Here is a 19,179-nt window from a genome sequence, read left to right on the forward strand (position 1 = left end):
TAAAACTGCAAAATCAGACTTTTTTATTTTTTCTGTCCACTTTACATCAGTAACTTTCATCTCCACATTTTTCACAAGCGATGAAAGAATATTGTTCAAATTTGCAAATGAACAGCAGCCCCCCAAAAAGCAGGTAAAAAAGCTTGGTATATATCCATATTTACAGCCCTTCTCAGTACAGACATACATAGTTATGAAAATTACAGTCTGCCAATGTATTGTTTTTTTCCCATTTTTCACAAAGACACGGAGTGCAATATCTGGTATGACATCAAGGGTGTACTAGGTGTATGTAGGTTTGTTTGTATATTTGTTTATTTTTTTGTAGTAGTAGTAGTAGTTTCTTTGTAGGATTTCAGTGTTAAAAAACGATGCACTCCTTTAAAGTCCAATTTATGGAAAATAAGTAAAGTAAGGTGCTTTTTTTGGTCCACAAACTTCATAAACCGAAAAATGGTAAAAATCTTAAAAATAATTTAGTGGCATGGGGTCTCAAAAAGCAATAATATCATATAGTCTTATATTACATATGCTTAGTTTTTTTTTATCATAATGGACATACAGTATTTTAATTCCCCTCTTATGACAGGAACGGCATTCACCTCATGGAATATTTGGCTGTAAAGATTCACCGTGACAAAATAAAACTATCAGTAAATGTCATATCAAAGTTGAGTAGATCAAACCACCCTTATTGAATTCTGAAAAATGAATTCTAGTAGCCAAGGACAAAATGACAGAGCTATGCTTGCCCTTTAGATAACAATTGTACAGACATAATTGATGCCATTACTCAAACAATATTCCATGTAAAAAAAATGCAATTATGTCTCACAGGCTTGGGTAACCTACAGAACGTACGCTGTCTGAATCTTGCCTTTTATTCCCTAAAACCATGTTTTTATGTCCCTTGGAGCACTTTGGAAAATGGTTCCAAACCCCTGCAATAAAGGGATGAACTACATCATGTATTTATATCCATTGAGCCACATATGGATGCAGCAAATGTTGGAATAGATATACTGTACTTTTAACTGTATTTATAAAACGAAAATATAGAAGTGGAGATACAGTAAATGTGCAGCAAGAAAGAGGCAGGACAGTAACTGTGGAAAAGCCATGCCAGTCGGTGACTTCTTTTTTTTTTCTATATATTTAAGGTGAATAGTGTCCACAGGAGAAAAAGCTCGTCCAACGAGAAGATCACAATACCTTCCCATGAGGTCAGCTCGCTTACTCAAAAACATTCTCTTGCTTGTTTTATTCATTTTTGTTCTTTTATTGTTGTTGTTGTCCTCCGGCTTAGCGTGCCTCTGCCCAGGGCAGTTCATTGATCTAATTTACATGACTTGTGGCCCCGCTTACAAAAGAAAAAAAAAACACCCTCCAGGCCTAAACATTTAGACCTAGGTCCCAATTACGCGCATAATTTCCTTTTGCACCTTGGGCTCCTGCGTGTTGATGTTAGCATCTCCCACTTGGCCATCTTCGTACCTGGATGCATAAAACACATATTTACACCCAACTTCCTTAATCAAGAACAAAAAATGTGTGTACATGAGTACCACTTGTGGTGTGGGTTGACAGGTTACTACCATCAATGGCCTAATCAGAAAATTGCAATCTTATTTGATTTTAAATGTGACTTTTTACTAGCACACACCTCAATAAAGGTAGCGTTTATGTCACAAACTTGACAAGATGTTTGGAATTTTGCAACGTATTCATCCATTAAGTTTTTGGACTGTATAACACTGGTTAACAGCCTATTTACTAACTCAAATGAATAATTTTTAATATACCGTATTTTCACGACTATAAGGCGCACTTAAAAGTCCTAAATTTTCTCCAAAATAGACTGGGCGCCTTATAATCTAGTGTGCTTTACATATGAATTTTTTTTTAAAATGTGTCATTCATTGAGGGTGCGCCTTATAATGCGGTGCGCCTTATAGTCGTGAAAAGATGGTCATCTAATTTCAGCGAAATAAAATTCGATTTAGGGTGAATACCATGGAAGCCATTTTAACTCTTACTTACACAAAAAAGAAGCGAGTGCAAACGTGGTCCGACACAGGACACACCCAAATGTTGCCGTGCTTTTGTAGGTCCTTGGATGTGATCACTGTTTAAAAAGAGGCGTGGCATAAACCATGAGTTGCTGTTTTCATTAGTATCATGTGTTTTTGTTGTTTGTTTTTTTACCTTCGCAAAGTGCAATGCAGTTCAGATTTCGACTTTGAAGAAATCTTGATTGGATTGGACGACTCTGCTTGAAATGAAAAAAAAAGACGGAAAAAAACAACAAGAATATAAGGACTACTTACAAGTATATTTGATTATGTTTAATATATGTATTTCCATCTCTTACCTGTGGTATGGTATTCATGCGATTGTAACGCTGTACCAGCTCGTCTTTGGTGGGCATGCGGTGTTGTCCCTTTCCCATTCCTGAAGAAATGCGAAAGAAAGCCCTCTGTTATAACATGTTCAACATCCTAAACCTAGACTGATTGTCAGCCTGTTATAAGGCATAAACAGATCAGCACTAGTGGTCACTTGGATAAATTACTCTTCATTGAATCATCATTCCTACCTGAGTATCCAAACGATATACTGGAGATGGGGCTGAGATAGATGCCTTTTCCGTACGCTGCCCCGTGCAGCTTGGTTTGGAAAGAGCAGAATTCAAAAGACAATCAATTGGAGTATTATTTCACCCAAAAATAGTTTTGTGTTAAAAAAAAATCACAGTCTTAGCAGGCAATTAGAACATTACATCTCGTTGTTGTTTTTTCTATTGTTTTGATTTAAAGCAAGCTTATCGTATTTTCACGACTATAAGGCGCACTTAAAAGTCTTAAATTTTCTCCAAATTAGACAGGGTGCCTTATAATCCAGTGTGCTTTATATATGGAAAAAAATTAAAATGTGTCATTCGTTGAGGGTGGTGCGCCTTATAATGCGGTGCGCCTTATAGTCGTGAAAATACGGTATTTTTATTGTTCAGAACTGGTGTACCTCAGGACTTGGTGTACTAGTAAATCAGTTTCATTAATCGGAAAGCAGGAATTAAAACGCTTGTCCCAACATGGAGGGTGCTGACGGAGCTAGTTGTAGTTACCCACCTCCTCCGATGGAAGTTTCTCCAATAAAGATCTTTACTCACTATGGGTCCAGTGATCCATTGCATTCCACAGCATGTGACCTAGTCTACACCGTGCTCTAGGTGGTTCACCCCAAGAGGGCGCACAGGCATCCTCCTGGCCGGCATCACAGCTAATGCCACAGCCCTTAACCCCTCCTATCTTTCAGAGCTGTGGCATCTACTGTTGCCTCCAAAAGGCCAATGAGAATTTCAGCCAGTACGCCCTGCTGGTTAAAACGTGGGCCGCAAAGCAGCCCAAAAGGGAAGCTGGCATCTATTAACTGCAAAAATGAATCAGCCGGACAGACGGCCCGCTCTCTTGCAGAGCAGGGTGACTATCCGAGAAGGCGAACTGCCAGGGTTTTACGTACCTGCAGTTTTGTATAAGAGGCATTGACTAGTCCATTTCTCAGAACAGAGTGCCAGTTCTCTATATGGGAACCACTGGAGCAAGTGTAGAAAGACATGAGAGAAAAGAGGCATGTGAATGACGTCTTGTCTCTTTCGTACATTGAGACAAAAAATAGATAAATAACAGAAGAACATTGCAAATACCATTTTGTTTAGGGTCTATTTATAGTGACTCACCTACCTTGGAATGAGGGATTTGTTGAGATTAAAGACAGGTGTCTATATACAGTTATTTGGACATCACTAGTGGTCAAGTAGGATATTTGAGAAGCACTTAGGAGAGCTTCATGTGCTAACAGTGGGTTTTGTTGTTGAATCATGCACTGGAAATGGAACGTACTCATGCCATCTTACGTAATATCAACAATGTAGGATTTTTCATGTGATGACCTCAAGATATTGAGAGAATGCAATGTCCAAAGGAGTAAAGTGGACTCACTGGAAGGCAAAGGTGCTGCCGTAGAGCTTTTTGGCAGTGCGGAAACGAGCTTCCTTGGCTGGGGGGCTGCTGAGCAGCAGGAACTGATGGGAGGTGTGCATGAATTTCAGTTGCTATTGTAATGGCATGAGAGAGAGGAAATGAAACAGACAGAAAGTTGAACTAAAATGAGGAAACAGAGAAAACGGTCTTGAATAAATGGGACTAGAGGTCATACCCTACTAAGAGGCAACTTGACAATGTGAGATCTATTACTGGAAATAATCCTGCAAAAAAAATGGGGGCAAATTAGTAAAAAGATAAAACACTTTTGTTTTTGCTTTTTTTTGTTTTTTTTATAGAACAGATTTTTTACACCCACCACTGTAGCAAGGGATGGGCCAAAGGGTCCAGTTTGTCCATCTGCTTCTTGATTTCCAAATATGAGCCCTGGCAGAAGCAAACAAGCATGTGCTGAGTTCAGCTTCGTTCCAAAACCAAATGTGCAAGATATATAATAGTATTTTAAATCTATCAGACACTCTACTGCCGTCGTATGGACAAAAGCAAATTGAAATTGGGAAATAGTGAATGTGGAGTACCATAGTCATGAATACATATATCTTTAGTTTACTTTACTTCTTGTACCTGGGTCATTTCTCGTATGGACATAACGCTGTCCAGTGCTTTTTGCAGCCTCTCATAATTCTTCTTCTGTGTTCATCGGTGAGGCCCAGCAGCATTTGCATTTGATGAGACAAAAAGGAAAGAACATGCAAACATCTAAAATGATCTGTCCAGACATGGGCAAGTTTTATGTACAAATATTATGATTGTCATTATTGTTGCCAAAATATCATGTCGTTATTGTGTCTTGTCCGTGTTCAGAAAAATCGTTTATATCAAAACTGCATTACAGTAATACCTCACCACTTTGCGACTCAACTATCACGGATTGAACACATCGCGACTTGGATCCGCCAATATATTTTAAAAGTTTATATTGAATGAACAATAATACAAACATGAAAAAGGGGGCGTGTAAAAAGGCAAGTCACAATTGGAGAATATTTTACTGGGCACTAGGGGCAAGTATCTACCTTTGGGAGTTAAATAGTACAGAGACGGTTTTAAAAGTCCAAATAAAATGAAATAGACATTATAAAACAATGTCCCTCTATCGTTTTTTTCACCAATTTCAGCAGGTCTTGGAACCTATTAACTACGATAGACGAGTTATTACTGAGTTTAGGTATGCATTTTAATTATTAAATGTTATGCAGCGTATTTGAGATTTATTAGTTACAAAAGTTGTACTTCAAGGGATGCTGACCTTGGGATTGAATGCCAAAGTCTTGGGATCATTGGGATCTACGACGGAGGGGTAAGGCTCAAAGATGATGCTCTTGCGGGGAGACTCCAGTGCAGCTCGGCACATTGCCACCAGCAGATCTACTACCTGCAGTAACGAAAGGTAAAACAAGATTACTGTTATTCTAAGGAAGACAAGTGCAACAGAAAATGGATATTGTATTTTGTGTGTGCTTATCACCTCTGCGCCGGTGGCCACTTCTTCTGCAGCGCCTGACATCACACCCAGCGTGTAGAAGGAGAACACACACAATTCCCTCGTGCACACAGCTGGCTACAGGCCACACACAAAAATAATTTAAACTACCGTCAAGTAAAAAAGTTATCGGAGTACTTTAGTCCAATATTAAAATAGAGTTTCAGGGACATTCAAGAGTTAGTCATGACTGGGCCAAAGTGTAGATTCTCTTGGTACTCGGACGTTTGGTCGCCGGACGTTTGGTCGCCCGGACGTTTGGTCGCCGGACGTTTGGCAACATGACAGTGAGTTTACTGTTGAAACCAGCTCTCAAAATTATATTCATGAGAGAGAGAGTTTAATATTTAAATATCTACTGTTGAAACCAGCTCTCAAAATTATATTCACCCAGGCGACCAAAACGTCCGGCGACCAAACGTCCGGGCAACCAAACGTCCGGCGACCAAACGTCCGGCGACCAAACGTCCGGTCACGGATTCTCTTAAGCCGTGGTTCACTTTGGCTTTAACAAACATAGGACTGTGATTTTTTTTCTTTGTGTATTTAAGTCCATCGACCTGCGTTTTGACAAGGAGCACAATGAGGTATAGACTTGGCGCCTTAATCTTACTGTCATGTACATGTCACCTGCGATCAAAGTGTAGTGTCTTCTGTGCTTTTAATATTTTACCGTTTCGCAGATTTACATTATCATTAATGTCGGATTTGCCTGATACACTATTTGAATTAGACAAATCTGCCTCTCTTCATACCTTAAGCATTGATCCATTCTGAAAGACGTGCTGCTCATCACAGACCACGCAGTACTCGTTGAGAGTGGGGATCCTCTGCTCAGAGTACTTCATTATCTGATTAGAAAAGGAAGAACACACAGACACGCACACAAAGGCCAAAATTGTCTTCCTGTCTGAAACGGTGAACTATGAAAAAAAATGATCTGTAACTATACATTTGAAGCAGTGAGAATTTAGAAATTTGCATTGCACCTGCACTAAAAAGCCATACTCCAGTGTGGGAATGTTTTTGCAGTGTCCGCCCGCCTGGGATGAGAAAAACAATTCAATCAGCTGCCTCGTGGTGATCTGTGCTGGGGCTCTGGCTGCCGGTACCGCCACGGTCTGATGAGTCAAGTGAAGACAGAGCATTATGGGTAACAGCATGGCAGTCACAGAGGGGAAGGGGACAGCAGTGATTGACAGCAGAAAGGAAGAAATACTTGTGTTTTTAAACTAACCAAACAAGAGGACACCTTTTTATCAATCTGCTGTCTTACAAATGTAAACAATTGGTTTTAACAGAAACCCAGTTGGGTAAACTGTCTGTACTGGATTGATTGGAACTAAAACCAGGAGCCACAACAGCGGTTGAGGACCGGTTTGCAGACCCCTATGATGCCGTGACGGGACGTTTCGTCGACGGACATTTCGTCCCCAGACTTTTCGTCGAATGTACGTTCCGTCGATGTCCGTTCGACGAAACGTCCGGGGACGAAGTGTCCGTCGACGAAATGTCCGGGTACCTATGATGCAGTTATACCTGATTTAAAGAGCCAAACTAAAAAAAATAAGACACCTGGGAACTATTATGGTTTGTGAAAAAAGGATTTAAAAAGTGTTCAATTAATATTCTATTACTGTTAAAACTGACAAAAGCAGCAGAAGGTAGGCTGAATTTAGGCTTCTTTTATGGGCATGTTCAATTATATTTTCATAAAAACTGGGTCGCAGGCCTTAGTTTGTACACCCTTGCACAAAATTAATAAGAGTTTAGACAATGAAAAGAGTTGAAAGTTAATTTAGTGTGACCAAAGACTGTAGAACATCAACATTTGTCCATGGGACTCACTTACCTGGCTGTTTGGTGGATAGCTGAAGAGCTCCCCTTTGGGGTTCTTCATTGTGCATGAAATTGATCGATTCATGAGGCGGGTCACACGAAGTTCAGGCACACTCAGCTTCCCTTTCAGGACGGTATCTTGGATCAGGGGGAAGCTTGGAGACCTTCATAGCCAAAGCAAATGTAAAAAAAAAGTGAAGCAGTTCCTGTGTACATATTCGAAGACAATGCCGTTTTCCTGATTGCAAGGTCAGTAGACGTGTTTGCACTGTCATAAACCAAGACCTTCCAAACAATACCTCATGAATATATTTCCTCATAGACCTGAAAAGCGCTATACAAATGCCATTTATTGTTATCGAGAGCATTGTTATCGCAACAATAGTGCACTCGGTTTCCTAATATGCATTATAGCAAAAGTTAATTCCCCTTGGTATAAATGTTGTATCTTTTAAAAGTCAGTGGTGTTCTTGCCTTAAGTTTGACCTTCCCATTATTTATATAAACTTACTTTGGGATTGGAGAGAAGATGCTGAGCCCGGCACGAAATTTCTTGATGGTTCCGCCAGCTTTGAACCAGCTGTGTCTCTTTTCCTGCTGGGCTTTGAGGAATTCATTGCTGAGATGCTTCCACTGCTGGGATGTAAATGTGCTCAGGATCCTGTCAATTACAACCAGTGTTTCCACAGTTCATTAGAAAATTCATCATTATGCTGCTTGAATTTTGTTTCATATTTAAAGTGCTTTTAATTAGCGTGACCGGACATTTCGTCGACGGGCAATTCGTCACCGAACACTTCGTCGACCGGACATTTCGTTGACGGACAATTCGTCGCCGGACACTTCGTCACCAGACAGTTATAATATTAGACGAACTTAGGGTTTCGTTAAGAGGGGAGAGATTTGTTTTAGTCGAAGAGGAAGATATCATTTTAATGGCAACTGACACTAATCTCGATTTATTGGCAAAAAGTATGCACTGCTATAGAGTTGATGGTTGTCAGGTGCACTATCGAACGTACCGTCGCAAAACCAGTGCATACTTTTTGCCAATAAATCGAGATTAGTGTCAGTTGCCATTAAAACGATATCTTCCTCTTCGACTAAAACAAATCTCTCCCCTCTTAACGAAACCCTAAGTTCATCTGTTATTATAATGTCCGGCGACGAAGTGTCCGGCGACGAATTGTTCGTCGACGAAATGTCCGGTCGACGAACTGTCTGGCGACGAAGTGTCCGGGCACCTTTAATTAGAGTTGAGTCAAGTTGGGATTCCTTTTTTAAAATTTGAATAGAACAGGCCATAACTCACTTTTTGAGTTGTAAGCCAAGGCTGAATCCTTCTTTATTGGACGGCTGGAATACATCAACTGATGGCTCTGCAGGAAGGTGACAGGGGTTATTTTTACAAAAGGCGCTTATAGAAAGGCTTCTCCTGTGCATTCGCTGCCTTCTGGTGCTGCGTGTGTGCGACTCACCTCCTACGCTCAGTTAGTGGCACAAATGACTAAAAAGCGCCATCAACAACGATATCTCTACTCACCGGGCCCGTCGAGGTACTGAGAAAGAGAAAAGCGAAGTCTCAGAATAATGGGCTCTGTTCTGATTACTTTCCAAGCTGTCGCAACCTCCTCCTGAGTCAGACACATACACACACATGCAAATATACACAGTGTTATCCCGGTAATTAGGGTAGTTTCTCTTCACAAGAATAAACTGGGACTACTAAGATAAATTATGCAAAATGTTGATGAGTTGAGCAGAAGAGTGTTCACAGTAAAGCCGCAAAATTATTAGGGTTCTGACTCACATCAAGGAAGCCGATATTAATATGAAGATCGATATCCACGTCGTCGATGATGCCATACTCCCTGATCAAAGACACAAACAGTTTTGAGGGTGTTTTTACTGTTTCACACAGCAGTTACATTCATTGGGGGTGTTCATCGGTACCCGGCAGTTGAGTGGCGATTATTTTTGTTGTTGTTGTGGTTCACATAGCTAGCTTTATTGCAGCCATGTGTGCGTGTATGTGTAGGGATGCACGTACCTGACTGAGACCGCGCTGTCAGTGTAGATGTCTTTGACTGCTTCAATGTCTGCATCGAGCTGAGGATGGCGGTAGAGGTCAGCGGCGCAGCTTCCCTGTCACGCAATTTTGCGGTCAAGCATATATTTATATATAGTATATATTTACCAATTTTCCCCATTATATAAATCAATAATTCCAATTTTTTGATCCATTTTTTTCTTTTTCTTTTTAGTTCAAAAAGCATTTTGTGAAATCTAAAAATATATAGAAATATTTTCTGTTTTCTACTTTGATATTCAACATGATTGAAAAAATATTTTGTATCCTTTTGAAATGAAAAACAAATAATTAAAAGACGTTTCCCTTACTCAGTAAAAAAAAGCTTCAATAAACTGAATATTTAGGGCTTTTGATCCAGATCTTTTAATCTGTTTTTTGTTTATTTAAATATTATATCTAAAATGGTCCGGCCCACGTGGAATCGAGTTAACGTTAATGCGGCCCGCGAACCAATCCGAGTTTGACACCCTTGCTTTAGGGCATATATCGTCTCCCACAGCAATGCAATACTCTCGGTCGGCTCAAAAAGATCATGGATAACAAGGAGCATGACTGTTGTCCACATCTGTCGTCCAATAGATGGAAAGTCTGACTTTTGATCGCCTCAGCTTCCGAAAACATTCCGTACACTTTCATCCTTATCTTCTTCCTTCTGCTTTTATGTTCTACAGCGGATAGAGACTAGCTCCGAGACACCCGACTGGATTTACATTTCAATTACAGATCTTGGAGGGAAATACAGATTGGATCGTGAAGTGAAATAGAAAACACTGCTGGATGGGGGATATCTTTGGAAAGGTAATAGGCTAACAGCGATGGAAATATATCCAGCGTCACCTATTGAGCACTACTTTAAAAAATGCTTTGCTCAAGATATCTTGGGTAGAATATATGGCCTGCTACCCTGGTGTATCTAGACATAGCATTATTACGGACATTAACTTAAAGTATTTTTTTCCATCTGGCTTTAACAAAAGGCTATGGCAAGAAACTATACTTTGTCATACGTTGATGCGTCACCAATCTTGTACAGGTTTGCCTTTTGTTCTCTTTTGCTTGCACTTTTATAAACTTCTAATGACTGCTCTACGTGGATTTGTGCAACAAACTCCTTCACAAAATGATCCATCTGGAGTGTCAAGGTTAATGACGCTGTAATGCCAACACACGGTAATGACAAAATTTCCACTTTCAGACCTGGATGCCGTACAGGAACTGCTCTGGTTCGTTCTCCCCGTCAGACTCCTCATCAGTCCAACACTGGCCTTTGATGTCCTGCAGGCATCATAAAGAAGCATTGGTGTTGAGCTGAATTCTCACTAGTACCTGTTCAAGGACTTCAAAAGGTAGTTTTATATAGCTTCTCCAAAGGATTGGATAAACACGGATTGAGCCTTTTGAGGCGATTAAAATAACCTCCCTTTTGTTGTTGGAATCCAAGCAAACTCCTTTGGGCTCAAATGGAATAAATAGAATTCATAGGATGTCGTCATGGGCTGACTAAAAGAATACATGCATTTAGCTAAGATGGTAATAATATACAATAAGGCACTCAAGTCAGTGCCCCCCAACCTTTTTCTCACAGCAGGCGGATAGAGTTCTTCCTATTTTCTCGCCAACCGCCATATGGTGATGGCGAAAACTTTGTACTCGGACGTTTCGTCGAAAGATGTTTGGTCCCCGGACGTCTGGTCGACCGAATGTCTGGTCGACCGGACGTCCGGAGGAACGGACGTTTGGTGGAACGGACGTTTGGTCGCCGGGTTGTTACTGTTGAAACCAGCTCTCAAAATTATAATCATGAGAGAGTGAGTTTAATATCTAAATATCTAATACCAACAGTAAAGTCATAATTTGACAGAGAGCGAACCCGGCGACCAAAGGTCCGTTCTACCAAAGGTCCCTTCTACCAAAGGTCCGTTCTACCAAAGGTCCGTTCTACCAAACGTCCGTTCTACCAAACGTCCGTTCTACCAAACGTCCGTTCTACCAAACGTCCGGTCGACCAAACGTCCGGGGACCAAACGTCTTTCGACGAAACGTGTGTGTGGACGACGTCCACAACAGCAAAAAAAGTCCCAAGAATAAGGACGATTATTATTGTAACAACCTTTCTCATTTCATATAGGAGGGCGTTGATATTTATTTTTCTCATGGACCGGAACCAGGTTGCTCGTGGACCGGTACCAGTCCATGGACCGTTGGTTGGGGACCACTGATTTAAATAACTTACCATCAGTTTGGCTGTTCTCAGAGCTCAATCAGACAGGTATAAGCCTGGTGCCAACCATCGCACCTGAGGATGAAGAAGGAAGCCAATATTTTATCCAACTTTACAACGTCTTTTTCTTGAGTCTGTATCGGTTTTTGCTACCGCAACCAAGATGGCGCCATTCAAGTGGCAGCCGGTGGCGGTAGCTCCGTCCACTCTTGTTCGTTTTGTGTTTTTGCTGCTTTTCTGTCTTAATGATTTGATTTGGTGATTCTTAATGATCCCGTTTGCTTTGCTTTGCTTTGCACTTTGTGCTTTTGCTTTGTTGTTCTGCGGCCTTTGCGACTGTACTGTCTAACTTGTAATTGTGGTTTTTTTTTCTGTAGCTGCATTCCCCCTTCTTGCTACTGTCACAATGAAATTTCACGAACACCAATGCAATCCAATGATTTGCAAACCTTGCTTTGACAGACAGACATAGGACAAATCCATAGAAATGTAGCCAAACAAGAAACAACGTACAATCTGTCGGTGCAAACTGTCCTTTAAAATGTCTGCACTTCACCTTCTTCTTCCTGTCTCCTAGCAACCGCCATCCCTGCCTCCTTTACAGAGTGGCATTAATCACTGTGGAGAGAGCGTGCGTGGGAGAGCGATGCTAGATGTTCAGTGATCGGGTTTGTCTTTGTGTTACATCATGTCTTTTTCTCAGCACAAAAAAAAACATTCCGATCAGCTCGGCTTTTAAAGGACTCGTAAAAATAGTATTTATGCTGATGTCAGCCAATTGGCAACAACTGACATTTTCTGCTTTGCTGACATGGTAAATTAGATTTTTCTAAGATCACATTTCCATGTGCATATTTAAAGCAAGTGTTTGCTGCGAATTTGTCGATTTGAAAGGGATAGGGGATTAATCATGTCATAAAGGAGTGACGTTTAGCTTTTCCCAATTCAATTAAAACATTGCGTTTTTTTCATTCTTTCATTCATCTTCCATACCGCCCATCCTCGAAAGGGATGCGGGGGTTGCTGGAGCCTAACCTAGCTGTCTCCGGGCGAAAGGCAGACTACACCCTAGATTGGTCGCCAGTCAGACCATCCACAATCCCAATCACACTGCCACAAGCGGGAATCGAGCCTGAGGCACCACGAGGTGCCCTAGACTTTGCGTTTCTTGACTTCCTTTAGTTTAATCACACCAGTTACTGTCTATTGTTAAGAAAAAGATACATTTTGAATCTGTTTTTTCAAAGGAAATTTTGTAAAGTGTTACTTTAACAGACATGAGTTTCCCTGAAAAACAATTGGGAACACAAAAGGAATGTTTCACTTTGGCCTGTCTTTTTGGGTGACTTTAAACAAGCCTACACAAGAGAGCGATGTTAGATAAAGGAGTGAGCTATGCATGCAATGTTGCTGCTAGATCAGATGATTTGAGGGGCCAATGATAAATAACTATCTTCAAGACTAAAGCTGTTAAATGGCTTTTTATTCATGCTTAATTATCAAAGGTGCATTTTGTTATTTATTTTGCGGAACTTTTACACTAAATTGATTAATGTATCCAATATTATATTTAAAGCAATTGCCTTTCATGGTTGGGGTTATATGAGGTCAATTTTACTGTTTACCCTGACTACGTTATTTGTTGCAATAATGTCCAAATAAGTTGTTTGGGTTTTTATGACCTAAACTTGTGTAATAAGTGAGATATTTTTATTACTTTTTTACACTGCATTCCTGAATTTTCTATAGGTGCTGCTAAAATATTGGGTTAAGTGTCACTATACACAAGGTTAGAAAAATAGAAAAATATAATGATTATCTTAAGTACAACAAAGGCTTTTTAACCATCGCTCACGCAGCAGTAAATTCATTATAAGAATGCCGTAAAGGAACTGTATGACCATTCTCATTCATCAAATTCATTCATTGAATCGATCACAAAAACTTCCTTCCTTAACGACTACAAAGAAAAACAAAGCGCACTCACTGTGGTTCAATGAGTTCAAGAATGAGCTGAGATACGGCTCCGCGTCTCAAACAAAAGACAATTTTCATAATCAACCAACCAAAACACAAACACACACAGCACGGCACTTCTTGTCTTGCACACACCGACGAGCAGAAAATGTAGATACCAAATCCGAAGGACGGAATAAATCCAGGCGTGCTACGTCGAATTAAAGACCTTCTTCCGCCTAACACAATTCTAAGTCGTCATGTCCTAAATATGAAAATAACCCTTCCCCTCTCCCAGTCTCACACTGCATCCTAACGTGCCAACCTCCATCCCCATCCTCATCCTCATCTTAGCGGCACATACCAATGGAGGACCATTGTCCCCATTTCTCTCTATGATTATTTAGCACAAAATACTGTTGAGTGCATCTTTCCCTCCCTCTGCTATGCCACCCACCCCCCACCTCATCCATCCGTATTTACCTTCACAGAGGATGGAGACACAGGGATGTCTTCCTCGCCTCAGCCTTTTCCCACGCGGTGCTTGCAAGCACGCACGACAGGAAGCGCATCAAAATATAACTCCTCGATTTGAGCCAGTATGTTTGTCAACTAGCGCTTTCACCGCACCGACTGCCGTCTAGTGTATTTTGCCTGACAACACTGAAGGGTTCGGAGCATGCTCAGTAAGAGCAGACTGCCAAGTCATGTGACCCGCAGCTGACTGCACTGCTGCTGCTGTGCTGGTAGGATAATAAAATAGATGGAGAGGATGCGCGTGTGCGCATGTCATTTGTCATTGTCTGCTGATGAGTAATCATGTTGATCCTGTTGGGTGCATTCATATAATCTACAAATTATATTATTGGATTGGATTGGATTGGATAACTTTATTCATCCCGTATTCGGGAAATTTCATTGTGACAGTAGCAAGAGGGTGATTAGACAGAACAACAAAGCAAATAAAAGTAAATATATAATATAATCGGACATAGGCTTTGTCATCATCATTGACTTGACAAAAAGCCTAATTGTCATCATACCCAGAAACTGCGTATGACGAAATCACCAAATCAAATCATTAAGACAGAAAAGCAGCAAACAATGCAAAATGAGCCAGAGTGGACGGAGCTACCGCGACCGGTTGCCACTTGAACGGCACCATCTTGGTTGCGGTAGCAAAGACGGATACAGACTATAAAAGACGTTGTAAAGTTGGACAAAAACTGGAACCACACACAGGAAGTCTTCCACAAGATGGGGAACTTCTGCAGACTGTGACCGAGGTAGAGAATATGCAGAGTCACTCTTCCAAGCTTATCCGCACAGTTCCTCAGTAGTCTGGAGCTGAAGCCAACAGTAGCAGAGTAGAACCCCTCGACTCCGTTTCCGGCCTGGTAAGCGCCGACAGCTCTTCCATCTTATCCCATGATGGAATGGTTGGTCAGAAGCGTTGCTTCTTCCCTCAGCACTTTTGTCCAGCTCCGAATTTCCAGCGGCATTGAGGTGTTGCTCCTTCTGCTGCGTATTGTAACAGCTGGTCCCATGTGTATGACAGTGTAGGCATGGCTGAATGGTTCCAACAAAAGAAGTAGCGGAAAGAAGCCAGGCTAACAGAACAAGGAAAGTTGTAAAAACATTCAAGTACAAAGTATAAAGTACAAAGTAAAGTAAAAAGGAATGTATTAAGAAATATTAAAATCTAATTTAAAAAAAGATAGAAGGGCTGTAAAACACAAAAACATAAGAGTGGACTGAGCTACTGCCACTGGCTGCCACGTGAACGGCGCCATCTTGGGCAGGCTATTAGCTATTATGCTATTAGCATTGCAAATGCTAACAACGTTCAATGCTACACCATATAGTAAATGGCACAACAGCTAAATGCTATTGTGGCACAATAAACGATACATATAATTTTGCATAAGCGTTACAATCAATTTTAAGGTCAATTCGATAACTAGGAAGAAAACCAGATTATCCTCAAATAATTTTTACTATTGTGTCCCACATATATATCGTGGCAGCTGTGGAGTAAAAATAGTAAAAATTATTTGAGGATAATCTGGTTTCTTCCTAGTTATCGAATTGACCTTAAAATTGATTGTAACGCTTATGCAAAATTATATGTATCGTTTATTGTGCCACAATAGCATTTAGCTGTTGTGCCATTTACTATATGGTGTAGCATTGAACGTTGTCTAGGTCTTCCCTCTCAAATGTTGTGGTATAATTAATAATCTAAGGTTTATTGTTTATTGCGTTTCATCCCACTCGAATTAGAGGCCCGCTTTCTCAAATACATTCGCTTGTTGTGGTGGGGAGAGGCTGGAATTAATAATATTTTTTAAAAACGTAATATACATATTTTTTTCCGAGTGAAAACAATACGCTTGAGAATTTTAAAGCTCTAATAATCACAATGAGAGACTTGTATGCTTTGTTCTGCAGCAGTGGAAACAAGCGCGTGATGTCGTGACCGACTGCAACTCTAATTCTGAACGCTAGACGTCACTGTTTCTCGTGGTTTAAAAAAAGAAAGAAAGAAAAAACACGCACAAAATCCTCCTTGCTTAATCTTATCCAGATCCGAGATGTTATACATCAACGTTTTATAAATGGGGTAAAATAAGGTCTCGCTTTGTCGACCTGGCCTCTAAATGTCAATATATCAATTTACGTATTTAGTTTCTGTAAGTAGGTTGGTATATTGTTGTGCGTGTACACAAAGCTAAAGCCTTTAAAAGGCGATTCGTAACCCTCAAAGTAGAGAATTGGGGGATGTGTTTTAAAATAATAATTGGCAAACGATACTAATGTATCAAATTAAAAGGATGTAACCCAGCAAATTTGGGGAAACTTGCTGAGACTCGCCATCATGCATCACGTGTCGAGACAGACGGGCTGCTGAGGAGTTCTCATGTTCTGATTGGCTGGCTTCTCCTCGCGTCCGCATCGCACACCTCTCGCTACAGGATCCTTCCGCATGAGCGTGCCAAGACTCTTGATTCTTAATGTACTGGTGCTTTAGTAAATGATCTTACGAAAATTAATGTCACAAGTGTAACATATATCTGTAATATCCAGCGACTGAATCAAAGTTTTTGTTTTTTACTGTATAATTGCGTGTGCTGCCTATCTCGGAGGGATATATCTCAGCATCATGAAAAAGTAGTTCCTCAGTGTAAAAGATACGCGAGATCACCTTGAGTTGCTCGCCAGTGTGCAGTTGCATCAATACAAGTAGGCGCTATAAGAAAAGGTGAGCTTAACTAAACTTTGTTTTGTGTTGTTTTATTTAGACTTAATTTAGTTTTCTACTGTTGCCACGGTTATTTTCACCCTAGATTATGTATTTCATGAAATGCCGTCGCTTTTATTAAGATCGTATTACGCTACGTATCGCTCCTAAACATTTTGCTGAGTAATCAAAATATGTCCTTCAATGCATTATAGTCAAATACGCATGCACCACAATTTGTATTTCAATCGGAGATACGGGATTAACTTTTCAGCCATCTTGCGAGTCTGACATTGCTGCATGACAATGTTGTCATTGGAATTGTGTAAGCGGTGGGCACGCAATAAGGTGTTGAGCAAGCTGGAAAGCTCATTTCTGCTTTCACTCGTAAAAAGGGGCATGCAGTTTGCTGCTAAAATTCACTAAAAAGTGGACTACTAGTATTCAATCGTGTTGCATACTGCGCTCTGCTATTGTTGACTCGTTTGTCAGTACTTCCGGTTGTAGGCGCGGCCTCGGCGGCTTCTCGGCCTCTTATTGGTCCGCTTGCCCCCAAACGTTCTCACACGAGCAAATATGACGCAGTGATACGAACGTGAGTTTTAATGCATCGTCCACTAGTCACTAGTAAATGGCGTTCTACCGCTCGCTAAGCTTTCTTTCCTTGCATCTTTTTTAAAATCGAACGTGAGCATCAAAATGTCTTCAGATGGCTTTGCTTGTGTTGAGGAGGACACATCTCCCATGTAAGGGCATTTATAATTCAGTAATGGACTTAATGTTCTAATCACTGAAGTCAAGTGTTAGAAATAGCCTGAAAAAGATGCATTGTTGTTGACCCTTAATACACACTGTACACAGTCTATTTATGTCCAGGTGCATTCAGAAAGGTTAGTTTTTTTTTCCCAAAAAGATCCAAGTTATTAGTTGTATATCGAACGGTGCAAGTGTCAATGGTGCAACATCAGATTATTTGAAGAAACTATTCCAGGAAACCCTTAAATTGCAAAATCTTGTTGGGCGTGTGAGTCCAGCTGTCCTTTGTTTATTTCCCTCCTTATCAACATGAAATCGAAATGAAAAGGAAATAATGTACAGTCAAAATATAAATACCATTTTCATTTGGGCTATAAATCAAGGTCAGTGCTTTTGATGTACATTTTGGCTAACAGAAAAGGCTTTAAGGCTCTGTACACTATTGGAACAGATTGATTAAACAATGTATCATATGCTATCATGTTTGACACAATTGCCTTGATCAACTTCTATAATGGTTTTGAAGACCTTGTGTGGGTTTTCATTTAAACTCTCACTGTAAACATGCCCCAAATTACCTCTCATTTATCCTGCGTATTGGATTTCTAAACACTCTCCATGGTGTATGTTATTATTAGTCCGCACCGGTTTACAACCCGGGGTGTTGTATGACCAAGGCTGGTAGTGACATTGAGTCTAGTGACTGTACTGTGATGGTCAATGCCTCATGTACGGTCGTCTCGTCACATCATGGCTATTGCGTGGTCAACGTGGGCCCTCCGATTGCCCTTCTTCATCATCATCGCTGAAAGGATTTACTCATGAGCTCCTGAAAGTCTTGAAACCATGCACGAGTGCCTTAGCGAGCAGTTGCCTCAGGCCTGCGACTGCAAATTCTTGTCGCTTTTTGCAAACTGTCACAGGCTCCAGCACCCTGGGATTCCTCTTGAGATCAACACCTCCTGTGTGTTTATTTCTCTACAAAAGGACCAGGAAGATCCACTGGGGGTATGTAATGGATGTTATGGATGAAATAGATTGGTAGAGCTGATGATAGAAGCTATCTTGGTTGGGTTGTCCTGCAGTCCTAAATGTCACGACGCCCTAGTTGCAGTAATCCTGTTGTTGTACTTGGGCAGTTATCAGTAAAATGATAAAGCAATTGGAAAATACGAGGTCGAGTGCCCAAGTGCATTTTAAAGAACAAGTTTTTCACTAGCGGGTGAGCGTTAGGAAGGGATTGGAAGGGATTATTCACGGTCAGATCCTAATTTAGCCTCAGATCTATGTCAGGGTGACTGGTAACTGCCCATGATGGCGACGGAGCTGACTTGTTTGGAAGGTGTCATGTGATCCATGGCTTCCATAGAGGGAGGGCCTTTCCTGCCGACTACATAACGTTTTGTTATTCCCATAACAAAGGGCTCGCAAGCAGGACTAAATGGCTATTACCATTGCACAGTTAATCTCTTTTTCTTTATACTTTACATTTCCCGACCATACATTTCAGCTTTACCGGTTACAGTTTTT

The 19,179-nt window shown here is 40.7% G+C and overlaps 2 protein-coding genes across 12 annotated transcripts in view; one reads left to right on the top strand and one right to left on the bottom strand.

Moving 5' to 3' along the window:
* LOC144070650 (protein mono-ADP-ribosyltransferase PARP6) lies at positions 1–14,377 on the bottom strand. 7 transcript variants are annotated; one of them, XM_077595035.1, is made up of 23 exons: positions 14,136–14,377; positions 11,709–11,771; positions 10,673–10,750; positions 9,434–9,528; positions 9,194–9,254; positions 8,927–8,942; positions 8,696–8,762; positions 7,895–8,044; positions 7,397–7,547; positions 6,534–6,665; positions 6,300–6,395; positions 5,530–5,622; positions 5,311–5,436; positions 4,626–4,691; positions 4,360–4,427; positions 4,216–4,264; positions 3,999–4,111; positions 3,520–3,592; positions 2,597–2,666; positions 2,372–2,451; positions 2,206–2,272; positions 2,041–2,125; positions 1–1,494 (listed from the first exon to the last, which is right to left on the bottom strand). In XM_077595035.1, the coding sequence occupies exons 2-23, from the start codon at positions 11,709–11,711 to the stop codon at positions 1,407–1,409; spliced, it is 1,827 nt and encodes a 608-aa protein (XP_077451161.1). In that variant the 5' UTR covers positions 11,712–11,771; positions 14,136–14,377; the 3' UTR covers positions 1–1,406. The 7 variants fall into 7 exon arrangements, with proteins under 7 accessions (XP_077451161.1, XP_077451160.1, XP_077451159.1 ...); XM_077595034.1 differs by having other exon boundaries at positions 4,626–4,688; positions 8,927–9,017; XM_077595033.1 differs by having other exon boundaries at positions 2,206–2,269; positions 8,927–9,017; positions 14,136–14,376.
* pkma (pyruvate kinase M1/2a) overlaps positions 10,118–19,179 on the top strand; it is an 18,696-nt gene continuing 9,634 nt past the window's right edge. Inside the window, exons 1-2 of one of the 5 annotated variants that reach the window (XM_077595041.1) lie at positions 10,118–10,273; positions 10,671–10,821. Coding sequence is in view for 2 of the 5 variants with exons in the window: in XM_077595038.1 (XP_077451164.1) it covers positions 17,593–17,639 (47 nt within the window). In the remaining 3 variants the exon portion in view is untranslated. Of the gene's footprint in view, positions 10,274–10,670; positions 10,822–16,752; positions 16,915–17,501; positions 17,640–18,521; positions 18,658–19,179 lie in introns of those variants that run through there. The other 4 variants (XM_077595039.1, XM_077595038.1, XM_077595036.1 and 1 more) reach the window with 4 other exon arrangements.

The sequence above is a fragment of the Stigmatopora argus genome, chromosome 2 (assembly GCF_051989625.1).
Source record: "Stigmatopora argus isolate UIUO_Sarg chromosome 2, RoL_Sarg_1.0, whole genome shotgun sequence".
Taxonomy (NCBI): Eukaryota; Metazoa; Chordata; class Actinopteri; order Syngnathiformes; family Syngnathidae; genus Stigmatopora; species Stigmatopora argus.

Excerpts from the sequence above, each read along its gene's own strand:
- LOC144070650 (XM_077595029.1), bottom strand. Across the intron at positions 9,255-9,433 it reads GACAGCGCGGTCTCAGTCAG|GGAGTATGGCATCATCGACG; the intron begins GTACGTGCATCC and ends GTCTTTGATCAG. Across the intron at positions 6,396-6,533 it reads AGTATGGCTTTTTAGTGCAG|ATAATGAAGTACTCTGAGCA; the intron begins GTGCAATGCAAA and ends TTTTCTAATCAG.